We start from the raw sequence: 15,587 nt of genomic DNA on the forward strand, positions 1-15,587 counted from the left end.
TTAACTGAGTGGTCTAGGTGGTCCAAACCTGGTCTGGTTCCTGAGAGATAAGCTATAATGCCTTGCAACATCCTGCCTGTTAAGAGTGTCGCTGTTTACCTGAGGCTTTCGGACAGGTCAGAAAGTTTATGCTAAGATAGGATTTATGGTGGGATTCTTGGGCCATGTGGTATTAACTTGACCTCCGGAAGGACTGGAGACTGAAGGACCAGTAACACAGGTGGTTAGCTATGCCTACATGACCAATTTCCAATAAATACTCTGAATGCCAAAGTTTAGATGAAATTCCCTGGTTGGCAATACTGCATATGTGTTATTACACATCACTTCTGGGAGAATTAAACACTATCTGAGTGCCTCATTGAGAGGAGACAACCAGAAGCTTTGTACCTGGTCTCTCCTGGACTCTGCTCTACCTGCTTTTTTTGTTGCTGATTTTAAGCTGTATCTTTCCACTGTAATACTCATGCTACTGTAAGTATAACATTTTGCTGAGTTCTATGAGTCCTTTTAGCAAATCACTGAGCCTGAGGGTGGTCTTGGGGACCCCTGAACACAGACGGTAAAGGGCAACTCCCCTGTGATAACATAAATAACAAATGTAGTCTCCATGTTATCATTTGTCTTTTATTCTTTGCTGCTTTTTTTAAAAAGAAGTTAATTTAAAAATTTTATGCATCATAAAATGTTTTTTTCTCCCCTGTGTAGCTCCTAAGTGTATGTAAGGGTTTTGTTTTGTTTTTTCCTTATACAGGTTATAGATGTTCACAACTTTTTACACATTCTACATGGAAGCATAAGTACACAAAATTTGGGAGTATATGAGTAAGACTGAGTGACCTTCAACCCCTCTTCTATTCTACTTCCTGCCCTGGAAGTAATTCACCATCAGTCATTTGGGTACATCCTTTTTCTGGCACGTATGAACGTATATAATATAACACATCCCTACTTAACATAACTCACACCATACTATGTGCCACTGTTCTGCAGCATCTTTTATTTCCTAAATATATTAGAGAGCTTTCCTTGTTTGTTAACTTCAAAATAAACTAGCTTATTTTATTGTAGTACGGTATTCTACCGTATGGATCTATCACAATATATTTAACCATATCCCTAGTGAATATTTAAGCTGTACCCATTACTCACAATGGCAAATAATATTGTAGTAAACATCTTCTTACACACCTCCTTGTGTACCTGTGCAAGTATTTCTGCAAGACTGATTCCAGAATGAAATTTCTGAGCCAGAGTGAGCTCATTTAACATTTTGGTAAGTATTGTCAAATTGTCATTCAAAGTGTCTTCCTCAGTCTTACAACTGGTGCCCTTCCCTGGGCACTTTCCTCAACGCCTTGTATATATTGCCAGGCTACTGGGTGAAAAATATCTTTGTCTTCATTTGCATTCTGTGGTTACCTAGGAGGTTAAGCATTAAAAAAAATTTTGTGTGTGTGTTTTGGTTACCTGTATTTCTTCTATAAATTTCCTATGCATATCCTTTGCCCGTTTTTCTTTTTTCTCTCCTTCTCTCTTTCTCTCTCTCTCTTTTTTTTTTTTGCTATTAACAGAGGCTCTTTACATATTATGGACATTAATCATTTGTCTCTTACACATGTTGCAAATATTTTCATGCGTCTTGTTTTTAGCCCTTTGTTCTTTTTGAATACAGAAATTTAAACTGTTGACATAACCAAATTAATGGATTTTTCCCAGAGGTTTTGTGTCATGTTTAAGTAGCTTGGTATGGCTACAGCATGACGTGCAAGGGTGGTAAGCAAAACAGTATGCAATATTAAGATCATAAAGGTCTTTGAGGGCACTTCTAAGGAAGTAGACTATTACCCTGATTGCAACAGGGAAATGTGTAAAAGTTTGCAACAACACAGTGACTTTCAACAAACATTCCTCATTTAATATCTGTTTACTGAGCACCTATTAAGTACCATGATCAAATCTGTCTTTTAGAGAATTGTAATTTTTGTATCTTTACATTTTTTACAATTTCAAATACATCGAAAGAAATAGATCATTATGTCAAAGGACATAATTAAGGGGGATTTGTTCTGCCCCATGTTAAAACGTATTTTGAATTAAAACAAAATGGTATCAGGGCAGAAACTGTCAGAGCAATGAAAGAAATTGTCTGGAAACAGATCCCAGTGTGCAGAATATACACGCCTGCAGAATATAATATAAGTGTCATTTTAATTCAGTGGGAAAATTATTCAGTACCTAACAGCAGGACAACTGGGAAAAAGATTCCTACCTAATAACTTAAAACAAAATTAATACCCAACAAAATATAGGTAGAAATGTAAAAAAGACATTTTAAAAAATCCCTTAAAAGCAGTAGAAAAAAATAAAGGTCGATGTTTTAATGATCTTGAGATGGGGAAAGGCTTTCCAAAAATGATACCCACCCTTGCTCACACAAAAATCAATTGCAGAAGATACCAGAGAAAATACGTTTATAATCTTGGGATGGGGAGGCCTTTCTACCAGAGAAGGGGTGCGGGTCTCCGGGAAGGCTGAGGGCGCTGCTGGGGGACTCCGGGTCCAACGCGAGCGGCGACCGCGACCCGAGCACCCTCGGGCCGCCACCCGCCCTTCCCCCTCGCCCGCCTCCCGGCCCGCGGCGCGCCGCACTCACCAGCCTCCACAGACAAAGGGCGCTCTGGCCGGCTCCGCCCCCTGACGCCGCCGCCGCCGCCGCCGCCGCCGCCGCCGCCCGGCCCGACCGAGGCGGGACAGGGTGATGAGGGCCCTACTGCCTGAGCCAATGACGCCCAGCGGCGGGGCCCCTGGGGCTGGACCAGCCGCCCGCGCCAGCTGGGCTCTGGCGGAAGCTTTCCAGCGATGGCGACCGCGCCGCGCTGGCCTAGGCTCCCCGATACGCATGCGCCAGCGGCAACCGAGGCGGACCGCTTCCCACATGCTGGACTCGGAACTCCCACACGCTCGCCCGACGGCTCTCACTGGAGCGGCGCTCCCCGGGAAGGCTTGGACCTCCGCCCCAGCCCTCCTAGAATTTCGCTTACAGGAGGCAGGGGTGGGGGGCCGAGTAGGGCCGAGGGCCCTCCCATAGCCCCTACCAACCAGAATATCGGACTGCCGCCTTCCCGCCCGCGTAGCGGCTGCATCCGGAGGAGGCGACGACAGAAGTCATGGCCCTCCTGAGTCCTGGGATACCAGTTTCCCGCCCCTTTTTTGTGTGGTGAGACGCAAATTATAATGATAATGAAGGAATACAGTTTTCTTTTTTTGTAATACGGGTCTACTGATGAGAAGAATGAGATTCTTTTTAACAGGGGATAACATTTTGTTGCATTTTCAAAATGTTCTCCGTCACCGAAATCGATCGCAGTGGTTGATCTGTTCATGCTAATCTATTTCATCCTTGAAAACTTTTTGAATAGATAGGTACTGTCAAATACTGACCTTCGCAAGGCTATGATTTAAACTGAACATATTCATTGCTTGGAAGGCATTTATAGACTCCCCTAATTTTTTCTCTTTATATTTGCTTTAGCCTGTCAAAAATGGCAGATTAATCACTTCTAAAGGAAGATTGGGTGGCAGCTCCTGTACTGCACGGTTAAGTGGATTGTGAAATACAGAAAGGTCCTTTGCACGTGCATAAAGCCTTTTTTTAAATTAAGTGAAATTAAAGTTTAATTCCACTAGAGTTAATATTGGTTTACATTAGTTTCAGATGTAAAATATAGTGATTCAATAATTCCATATATTACTCAGTGCTTATCGTGAGAAGTGTATTCTTATCCTCTTTACCTATTTCACCCATCCCCCCACTCACCTCCCATCTGGTAACCATATTTCTTGGTTTGTCTCTTGCTCCCTCCCTTTGCTCATTTGTTTTGTTTCTTAAATTCCACATATGAATGAAATTATATTGTATTTACCTTTCTCTGACTGACTTGTATATATACACACACATACATACACATATACATATACATATACATATACATATACACATAGTACTTTATTCATTCATCAATCATGGACACTTGGGCTGTTTCCATATTTGGCTATTGTAGATAAAGCCGCTAGAAACATAGGGGTGCATGTCTCCACTTGAATTAGAGTTTTTTATTATTTGAGTAAATACCCATTAGTGTCATTGCTTGATTGTTAGGTAGTTCTGTTTTTAACTTTTTGAGGAACCTCCATACTGTTTTCCATAGTGGTTTCACCAGTTTGCATTCCCCCCAGCAGTGCAAGAGGGTTCCTTTTTCTCCACATCCTCCCCAATACTTGTTTCTTATGGTTTATATTTTAGCCATTCTGCCAGGTATGAGGTGATATCTCATTGTAGTTTTGATTTGTATTTCCCTAATGATGAGTGATGTTGAGCGTCTTTTCATATGCCTGTTGGCCATCTGGATGTCTTCGTTGAAGAAATGTCTATTCATGTCTTCTGCCCATTTTTAAATTGGATTATTATTATTATTTTTTGGTTTTGAGTTATATAAATTCTTTGTATATTTTGGATACTAATCTTTCATCAGATAAGTTATTTGCAAATTCCTTCTCCCATTCAGTAGGTTACTTTCTAGTTTTGTTGATTGTTTCTTTCACTGTGCAGAAGCTTTTTATTTTGATGTAGACCCAATAGTTTATTTTTACTTTTGTTTCCCTTGCTTCAGGAGACATACCTGGAAAAATGTTGCTACAGCCAATGTCAGAGAAATTACTGCCTGTGCTCTCTTCTAGGCTTTTTATGGTTTCAGGTCTCACATTTAGGTCTTTCATCCATGTTGAACTTATTTTTGTCATGTTGTAAGAAAGTGATTTGCATGTGGCTGTCCAATTTTCCCAACACCATTTGTTGATGGGACTGTCTTTTTCCCATTGGATATTCTTTCCTGCTTTGTCAAAGATAAGTTGACCATACAATTGTGGGTTTATTTCTAGCTTTCCTGTTCTGTTCCATTGGTCTTTGTGTCTACTTTTATGCCAGTATATACTGTTTTTATTATGACAACTTTGTAATATAACTTGAAATGTGGAATTGTGACCCCTCCAGCTTTGGTTTTCTTTCTCAAAATTGCTTTGGCTATTCAGGTCTTTTGTGGTTCCATTAAAATTTTAGGATTTTTTGTTCTAGTTCTGTGAAAAATGCTGTTGTATTTTGATAGGGATTTCATTAAATGTGTAGGTTGCTTTGGGTAGTATAGGCATTTTAACAATATTAGTTCTTCCAATTCATGAGCATGGAATGTCAATTTCTTTCACATCAGTGTTTTATAGTTTTCAGGGAACAGGTCTTTTACCTCCTCGGTTTAGTTTATTCCTAGATATTTTATTATTTTCGGTGCAATTGTAAGTGGGATTTTCTTAATTTTTCTTTCTGCTGCTTCATTATTAGCGTATAGAAGTGCAGCGGATTTCTTTATATTGACTTCGTATCCTGGGACATTACTGAATTCATTTGTCAGTTCTAGTAGTTTTTTGGTGGAGTCTTTAGCTTTTCTGCAAATAGGGAAAGTTTTACTTCTTTATCAGTTTGGATGCTTTTTATTTCTTTTTGTTGTCTGATTGCTATGACTAGGACTTTCAGTACTATGTTGAATAAAACTGGTGAGAGTGGACATCCTTGTCTTCTTCCTGACCTTAGGAAAAAAACTCTTAATTTTTCATCATTGAGTATGATGTTCATTGTGGGTTTGTCATATATGGACTTTATTATATTGAGGTATATTCCTTCTAAACCTACTTTGTTGAGGGTTTTTTTTTTTATCATGAATGGATGTTGTAGTTAGTCAAATGCTTTTTCTGTGTCTATTGAAATGATCATATGGTTTTATCCTTTCTCTTGTTGATGTGATGTGTCATGTGGATTGATTCGAGAACATTGAACCACCCTTGCACACCAGGAGTGAATCCCACTTAATTGTGGTTAGTGATTTTTTAAATGTACTGTTGGATTCTGTTTACCAGTATTTTGTGAAGGATTTTTTATCTATTTTCATAGGTATTGCCCTGTAGTTCTTTTTTTTTAGTGTTGTCTTTATTTGTTTTGACGTCAGGCTAATGCTGGCCTCATAGAATGAATTTGGAAGTTTTCCTTCCTCTTCTATTTTTTGGGATAGTTTGAGAAGAATAGGTATTAATTCTTCTTTAAATGTTTGATAGAATTCACTGTGTCACCTTCTATTCCTGGACTTTTGTTTGTTGGGAGTTTTTTGATTACTGATTCAATTTCATTGCTAGTAATTGGTCTGTTCAAATTTTCTATTCCTTCGTGCTTCAGTTTTGGTAGGTTATGTGTTTCTAGGAATTTATCCATTTCTTCTAGGTTGTTAAATTTGTTGACATCATTTTTCATAATATTCTCTTACAGTCCTTTGTATTTCTGTGGTGTTAGTTATTATTTCTCCTCTTTCATTTCCTCATATTTTTAAAAATTTCCTCATAGTTTTTACCACAATTCATAATTATATATTTATACAATAAAAAACAATTTTTGTTTATTTGACTCCTCTCTCTCTCTCTCTCTCTCTCTTTGATGAGTCTGGCTAAAGGTTTACCAAGATGTTAATTTTTTTCAAAGAATCAGTTTCTGGTTACATTGATCTGTTCTTTTTTTTTTTTTTTTTTAAGATTTTATTTATTTATTTGAGAGAAAGAGCATAAGCAGGGGGAGCAGCAGAAGGAGAAGGAGAACCAGGCTCTCCACTGAACAGGGAGCCCAACACATGGCTTGATCCCAGGACCCTGGGATCATGACCTGAGCTGAAGGCAAATGCTTAACCGACTGAGACACCCAGGCGCTTCTGATCTGTTCTTTTAAAAAAATTTCTGTATTGTTCATTTCCACTCTGATCTTTATAATAGTTTCCTTCCTTCTACTGGTTTTGGATTTTGTTTATTCTTCTTTTTCTAGAGCCCTTAGGTCTAAAATAGGTTGTTTACTTGAGATTTTTCATGCTTCCTGAGGTAGGCCTGTATTGCTATAAATTTTCCTCCTAGAACCACTTTTGCTGCCACCCAGAAACTTTGGACCATTATATTTTCATTTCCATTTTCATTTGTCTCTATGTATTTTTTGATTTCCTTTTGATTTCTTGGTTGACCCATTCGTTGTTTAGTAGCATGTTTTTTGTTTTTTGTGTTTTTTAAAATATTTTATTTATTTATTTGACAGAGAGAGACAGTGAGAGAGGGAACACAAGCAAGGGGAGTGTGAGAGGGAGAAGCAGGCTTCCTGCCGAGTGGGGAGCCCGATGTGGGGCTCAATCCCAGGACCCTGGGATCATGACCTGAGCCAAAGGCAGACGCCCAACGACTGAGCCACCCAGGCGCCCCTCATTTCTATGTTCTGAAACAGCTTCAGAAGGTTATGTATTAATTGTTCTTTAAATGTTGGATAGAATTCTGGGAGGCAGTCTGGATCTGGTTTCTTGTTTGTTGGAAGATTTTTGATTACTGCTTCAATTTCTTTGCTGGTTATAGGTCTGTTCAGGTTTTCTATTTTTTCCTGTTTTAGTTTTGGTCATTTCTATGTTTCTAGGAATGCATCCATTTCTTACAGATTGCCTAATTTGTTGGCATATAATAGTTTATAGTATTGCCTTAGAATTGTTTGTATTTCTTTGGTGTTGGTTGTGATCTCTCTTCTTTCATTTATGATCTTACTTGTTTGGGTCCTTTCTCTTTTCTTTTTGATAAGTCTGGCTAGGGTGTTGCTTTAGGATGGAGTGCTCTGAATATATCTGTGAGGTCCATCTGGTCCACTGTGTCAATCAAAGCCCTTGTTTCTTTGTTGATCTTCTGCTCAGATGATCTGTCCATTGCTGTGAATGGGGTGTGAAAGTCCCCTACTAGTATTGTATTATTATCAATGAGTTTCTTTAGGTTTGTCATTAATTTATATATATATATATATATTTGGCAGCTCCCAAGTTAGGGGCATAAATAATTGTAGTTGTTAGATCTTCTTGTTGGATAGACCTGTTTATTATAATATATTGTCTTTCTTCATCTCTTCTTAAAGTCTTTGGTTTAAAATCTAGTTTGTCTGATATAAGGATGGCTGCCCCAGCTTTCTTTAGATATCCATTAGCATGATAAATGGTTTACCACCCCCTCACTATCAATCTGAAGTTGTCTTTGGGTCTAAAATGAATCTCTTGTAAGTAGCATAGTGATGGATCTTGTTTTTTTTAATCCAGTCTGATATTCTATGTTTTTTGATAGGAGCATTAAGTCTATTTACACTGAGTAATTATTGAAATATATGAATTTAGTGCCATTGTCTTTCCTGTAATGTCACTGTTTCTGTAGATTGTGTCTGTTCCTTTCTGGTCTTTGTTGGTTTTGGTCTCTCTTTTTGCTCAAAGGGTCCCATTTAATATTTCTTGCAGGGCTGATTTAGTGTTCACAAATTCCTTTAGTTTTTGTTTGTCTTGGAAATTTTTATCTCTGCTTCTATTCTGAACGATAAAGCCTTGCTGGATATTCTTGGCTGCATATTTTCCCATTTAGCACGTTGAATATATCACGCCAGTCTTTTCCAACCTGCGAGGTCTCTGTGGAAAGGCCTGCTGCTGGCCTTTGGTGTCTGTCCTTGTAGGTTAAGGACCTCTTGTCCTGAGCTGCTTTCAGGATTTTCTCTTTATCTTTGTAATGTGCAAGTTTTGCTATAGTATGTTGAGGTGTTGACCTATTTTTGTTGATTTTGAAGGGAGTTTTCTATGCCTCCTGACGTGAATGCCTGTTTACTTCCCTAGATTAGGAAAGTTCTCAGCTGTCATTTGTTTAAATAAACTTTCTGCCCCCTTTCCCTGCTCTTCATCCTCTGGGACTCCTATTATACGGACATGATTTTGGTTTGTGGAATCGTTGAGTTCCATAAGTCTCCCTTCGTGATCTTCGTGATCACTGATTCGCTCTTCTGCTTCATTTATCCTCATTTTTATGGCCTCCACTTGGGACTCCACATTGGTATTAGCATTTTTAATTTCCTCCTGACTAGATCTTAGTTTTTTTTATTTCTACAGTAAGGGATTCCCTAGTGTCTTCTATGCTTTTTTTCAAGCCAAGATAGTATCCTTATAATCATTTTCAGTTCAGTTCAGACATCTTACTTATATCTGTATTGATTAAATCCCTGGCCGTGAGTATTACCTCCCGTTCTTTCTTTTGGGGTGAATTTCTCCATGTCATCATTTTGTCCAGAAAAGAAAAGAAGGAAGAAAAAGGAAAAAAAGAAACAACAACAACGGCTATAACCACCATTACCACCACAACAAAAACAAATAAAAAAAACCTGGACCCTGTTTGTGTTTTGGTGTGCTCGTTAAAGAAACTAGATCTCAAAATAAGGAAGAAAGAAAGAAAGAAAAAAAATATATAAAATAAAGTACAATGGAGGGAGACAAAAATAAAAAATATACGAAGTATATATAGAAATAAAAATTTAAAAAATAAAAAATTGAAAAATAAGGAAATATCTGAAAAAATTCTATTAAAGGACTGAGGATTAAAAATACAGAGAATGCTATATACTGTTTTCCTCTAGAGCTGAAGCTTTGCAGACCTCTGTGATCAGTAAACTTGGTACAAGCTAGTTGTTTGTGCTGGTCTTCTGGGAGAGGGTCCTGTTGTGCTGATTCTCAGGTGGACTTGTTTTAGTGGAAATTTGTCTCCAGTGCACTAGGAGGCAGGACATGGTGTAATAGGCTCTGGACTCCACTAGGTGGCACTGTTTAGCTCCCTGAAGCCTTTCATCACTGATGGGTGGGATGAATATGGTGGTGCCCAGCTCTCTAGCCTCAGAACTGAAAATTCACACCCTCCCATTCTTCAGTGAGCCCTCACAGAAGAGCAGTCAATCACTTGTCTCCCGGTTTCTGTTAGAACTCTGTGTGCATCCTGCCTGTGACCTCGTGTTTTTATCTCAGGCATGGGACTGAGTTTCAAAACTCCAAATTTTAGGGACTCTCATGGCTCGGACCCATGCTGTTTCTCTGGGTGTGTGGTGGAGTTCTCACCACGCTTCTGCTTTTTGCTGGACCTGTCCCACATCACCCACTGTAGCAGACTTCTAAAAGTTTGAGTTTTGAACTCCGCTTCTTATAATAGTTTGTGGTAGCCTCCATAAGCAGGCTCCCTCCCTGCCACAGTATCCTCAGCTATGTCACACCAGATTCAAGTCTCTGCACCTCCTACCTTCCAAATGGTGGTCACTTTTCTACCTGTGGACTTGCAGCGGTTTTTTCTCAGATCTCTGTTTGATTTCTTGGGTGTTCAGAATGATTTGATAGCTATCTAGTTGTATTTGAGGGACCTGATGAACTTAGGGTCCCCCTACTCCTCTGCCATCTTAACTCCTCACCCACCCTATGTCTTTTGATTGCAGCCTTTAGTCCATTTACATTCAGAGTGATTATTGAAAGATAGGAATTTAGTAATATTGTGTTAGCTATAGAGTTGGTGTCTTTTTTTTTTTTTTAAGATTTATGTATTTATTTTTAGAGAGAAAGAGTACAATCAGGGGGAGAGTTGGAGGGAGAAGGAGAGGGAGAATCTCAAGCAGACTACCTGCTGAGCATGGAACCTGACACAGGGCTTGATCCCATGACCCTGAGATCATGACCTGAGCTGAAATCAGGAGTTGGATGCTTTAACTGATTGATCCACCCAGGTGCCCCTGGAAATGATGTCTTCTTGTGTTTTCTTTTGGGACGAATTCCTCCATCTTGGCATTTTGCCTATATCTCTGTCTTCTGCATGTTAGGAAAGGCTGTTAGCTGTCCTGCTCCTGAGTTTAGTGGGTATATTAAAAAGAGGTCATGTACTGTCAGGGCCTGGCAATTCAGGAAGTGTTTTTCGTGCATGCTGTGTGCACAATGCTGTTGTGTTTTGGCTGCTCTTTCCCTCAGATCAATCCTTTGCAGATTTTCTCCTTGCCTGCACTGGGGAGTGTTTGGATCTTGTCCAGTGTGTGCTGAGTTTTAAAGAGTTGTGTTTTGGTCAGCTTGTTGAAAAGGCTAGATCCTATTTCCCCTAGAGCTGAAGCTTTGTAGCACTCCATGCTATAAATAGATTTGGTGCCAGTGCTCGTCTTCTGGTGGAGGGGCCTGTTGGGCTGATTCTTAGGCTGACTTGTTTCAGGGGAAATGCATCTCCAGGGTGCAGGGGGGCGGGGCTTACTGTAAGCAGCTCTGGCCTCCACTAGATGGCGTGCTGTTTTGCGGGGAAAGGCTTTCAGTGCTGAAGGGCATGATGAATATGTCAGCACCCCACTCTCTAACCCTGGAGTTGAAAGTTCGTTTCCCCCACACTTCAGTGAGCCCTGACAGAAGAGCAGTCAGTCACACCACATTTGTCTATGGTTTCTATCTGAACCTTGTATTCACCTTGTCTGTGTCCAAGCTTTTCTATCTCAGGTGCATGACTGAGTTTCAGAACTCCAAATTTTGGGGACTCCTGTGGTATGGACATGGGCTGTTCTCTCAGGGGAGGCTCTTGCTGCACTTTTGCCATTTGTTGGCTGGTCCCAGGAAAGCAGTCGCACGACCACACAGTGGTTCACAGTTTATGGCAAAAAAGAGCAGAAAGCTGGCACCAAGATCCACTGCTTCCATGTTCCTATGTCTGGAAACAGTGCAGTAGTCACTATCCATTCTTCTTGTGACCCAGGAGATCCTAAGACCACCTTATGACTCCTGGGATTACCCCCTGCTACACCATCTGAGCACCCTTAAGCCAGGCACATCCCCCACATTAGGGAACTTCTAAAAGTTAATGTTTTGCACTCTGCTGCTTATAATACTTTGTGGTAGCCTCCATAAGCAGGCTGTCTCCCTGCTGCTGTATCCACAGCTATATCTTCCCCAAATCAACTCTCTGCATCTTGTACTTTCCAAAAGGTGGTCACTTTTCTACTTACAGACTTGCAGTTTTTGTTCTCTCAGACCTCTGATTGATTTCTTGGGTGTTTGGAATGGTTGGATAACTATCTAGCTGTGTTTGAGGGCTGAGACAAGCTTAGGGTCCCCCTACTCCTCTGATGTCTTAACTTCTCCCCTCATCAGGCCTGTTCCCAATCTCATATATTGCACTCGTCATCTCTGATTCTTTTTTATCTCTTTTGTCTCTATGATAAGAGTCTCGCTGATGGGTAATACAATGGCATTAAATTCATATCTTTCAATAATTACTCTGAATGTAAATGGGCTAAATGCCCCAGTCAAAAGACACAGGGTATCAGATTGGATAAAAAAGCAAGATCGATCAATATGCTGTCTGTGAGAGACTCATTTTAGAACTAAGGACACCACCAGATTTAAAGTGAGGGGGTGGAAAACCATTTACCATGCTAATGGACATCAAAAGAGAGCTGGTGTGGCAATCCTTATATCAGACAAATTAGATTTTAAACCAAAGACTGTAATAAGAGATTAAGAGGGACACTATATCCTACTTCAAGGGTCTATCCAACAAGAAGAGTTAACAATTGTAAATGTTTATCCCCCTACTATGAGAGTAGCCAATTATATAAAACAATAACAAAATTAAAGAAACACATCAATAATAATACAATTCTAGTAAGGCACTTTAACACTCCACTCAGTGCCATGGACAGATCATCTAAGCAGAAGATCAACAAAGAAACAAGAGCTTTGAAGAACACATTGACCAGATGGACTTCATAGATACGTACAGAGCATTCCATCCTAAAGCAACGGAATACACATTCTTCTCGATTGCACAAGAACATTCTCCAGAGTAGATCACATGCTGGGTCACAAATCAGGTCTCAACTGGTACCAAAAGACTGGGATCATTCCCCGCATATTTTTAGACCACAATGCTTTGAAACTGGAACTCATAAGAGGAAATTTGGAAAGAACTCAAATACTTGGAGGTTAAAGAGTATCCTGCTTAAGAATGAATGGCTCAAACAGGAAATTAAAGAAGAATTTTAAAAATTCATGTAAACAAATGAAAATGAAAACACAACTGTTCACAGCCTTTGGGATGCAGCAAAAGCAGTCATAAAAGGGAAGTATATAGTAATACAAGACTGTCTCAAGAAACAAGAAAGGTCTCAGATGCACAAGGATCTGGAGAAAGAACAGCAAATAAAGCCTAAACCCAGCAGGAGAAAAGAATTAATAAAGATTAGCACAGAAATCAATGAAATAGAAACCAAAAGAACAGTAGATCAATGAAAGTAGAAGCTGGTTCTTCGCAAGAATTAAAAAGACCAATAAACCCCTGGCCAGAATTCTCAAAAAGAAGAGAAAGGACTCAAATAAAAAAAAACCGTGAATGAAAGAGGGAAGATCACAACTGACACTGAAGAAATATAATTGTAAGAACATACTATGAACAACTATATGGCAAAAAATTGGCAATCTGGAAGAAGTGGATGCATTCTTAGAGATGTAAAAACTACAACACTGAAACAGGAAGAAATAGAAAACCTGAGAAGACCCATAACCAGCACGGAAATTGAAGCAGTAATCAAAAATCTCCCCACAAACAAGAGTCCAGGGCTGGATAAGTTCCCAGGGGAATTCTACCAAACATTTAAAGAAGAACTAATACCAATTCTTCTGAAGCTGTTTCAAAAAATAGAAATGGAAGGAAATTTCCAAACTCCTTCTATGAAGCCAGCATTACCTTGATCCCAAAACCAGATAAAGACCCCACCAAAAAGGAGAATTACAGACCAACACCCTTGATGAACATGGATGCCAAAATTCTCACCAAAATACTAGCCAATAGGATCCAACAGTACATTAAAAGGATTATTCACCACGACCAAATGGGATTAATTCTTGGGCTGCAAGGGTGCCTCAACATCCACAAATCAATCAATATGATACACTACATTAATAAAAGAAAGGACAAGAACCATATGATCCTCTCAATAGATGCAGATAAAGCGTTTGACAAAGTACAGCATCCTTCCTTGATAAAAACCCTCCACAATGTAGGGATAGAGGAAACATGTATCAACATCATAAAAACCATATACAAAAGACCCACAGCAAATATCATCCTCAATGGGGAAAAACAGAGCTTTTCCCCTAACGTCAGGAACATGACAGGGATGTCCACTCTCACCACTGTTGTTCAACATAGTACTAGCAGTCCGAGCCTCAGCAATCAGACAACAAAAAGAAAAAAAAATAAAAGGCATCCAAATTGGCAAAGAAGTCAAACTCTCACTCCTTGCAGATGACATGATACTCTGTGGAAAACCCAAGGACTCCACCCCAAAATTGCTAGAACTCATACAGGAGTTCAGGAACGTGGCAGGATATATAATTGATGCACAGAAATCAGTTGCATTTCTATACACTAACAGTGAGACAGAAGAAAGACATATTAAGGAATCGATCCCATTTACAATTGCACCGAAAACCATACAATACCTTGGAATAAACTTAACCAAAGAGGTAAAGATCTATACTCAGAAAACTACAGAACACTCATGGAAGTAATTGAAGAAGACACAAAGAAATGGAAAAACATTCCATGCGCATGGGTTGGAAGAACAAATATTGTTAAAATGTCTGTGCTACCTAGAGCAATCTATACATTCAATGCAATCCCTACCAAAATACCGTCAACTGTTTTCACAGAGCTGGAACAAATAATCCCAAAATTTGTATGGAACCAGAAAAGACCCCGAATAACCAAAGGAATGTTGAAAAAGAAAAGCAAAGGTGGAGGCATCACAATTCCAGACTTCAAGATGTATTACAAACCTGTAATCATCAAGACAGTATGGTACTGGTTCAAAAACAGACAGATAGATCAATGGAACAGAATAAAGAATCCAGAAATGGACTCTGAACTCTATATAGTGAACTAATCTTCAAAAAAACAAGAAAGAATATCCAATGGAAAAAGTCTCTTCAACAAATGGTATTGGGAAAATTGGACAGCCACGTGCAGAAGAATGAAACTGGATCATTTTCTTACACCATACACAAAAGTGAACTCAAAATGAATGAAAGACCTAAATGTGAGATAGGAATCCATGAAAATCCTTGAGGAGAACATAGGAAACAACCTCTTCACCCTTGGCTGCAGCAACTTCTTGCTGGACATGTCCCCAAAGGCAAGGGAAACAAAGACAAAAATGAACAAGAGGGACTTCATCAAGATCAAAAGCTTTAGCAAAACAAAAGAAACAGTCAACAAAACCAAAGACAATGACAGAATGGGAGAAGATATTTGCAGATGTCTTATCAGATAAAGGGCTAGTACCCAAAATCTATAAAGAACTTATCAAATCCAATGCTCAAAAACCAAAAAATCCTGTGAAGAAATGGGTAGAAGACATGAACAGACATTTCTCCAAAGCAGACACACAAATGGCCAACAGACACGTGAAAAAATGCTCCCCATCACTTGGCATCAGGGAAATACAGATCAAGACCACAATGAGATACCACCTCACACTAGTCGGAATGGCTAAAATTAACAAGTCAGGAAATGACAGATTTTGACAAGGATGTGGAGAAAGGGGGAACCCTCTTACACTCTTGATGGGAAAGCGAGCTGGAGTAGCCTCTCTGGAAAACAGAATGGAT

At 39.4% G+C, this 15,587-nt stretch overlaps 2 protein-coding genes across 2 annotated transcripts in view; one reads left to right on the top strand and one right to left on the bottom strand.

Moving 5' to 3' along the window:
- ZNF713 (zinc finger protein 713) overlaps positions 1–3,172 on the bottom strand; it is a 38,980-nt gene extending 35,808 nt beyond the window's left edge. Inside the window, exons 1-2 of the mRNA XM_040636556.1 lie at positions 3,103–3,172; positions 2,657–2,977 (exon numbers count right to left, since the gene is read on the bottom strand). Of these exons, the coding sequence (XP_040492490.1) occupies positions 2,657–2,977; positions 3,103–3,172 (391 nt within the window). The remainder of the gene's footprint in view (positions 1–2,656; positions 2,978–3,102) is intronic.
- SEPTIN14 (septin 14) overlaps positions 2,966–15,587 on the top strand; it is a 108,250-nt gene continuing 95,628 nt past the window's right edge. The window contains exon 1 of the mRNA XM_040635015.1: positions 2,966–3,220. The gene's annotated coding sequence lies outside the window, so the exon portion shown is untranslated. The remainder of the gene's footprint in view (positions 3,221–15,587) is intronic.

Source organism: Ursus maritimus, unplaced genomic scaffold (assembly GCF_017311325.1).
Source record: "Ursus maritimus isolate PB19 unplaced genomic scaffold, ASM1731132v1 scaffold_2, whole genome shotgun sequence".
Classification (NCBI taxonomy): Eukaryota; Metazoa; Chordata; class Mammalia; order Carnivora; family Ursidae; genus Ursus; species Ursus maritimus.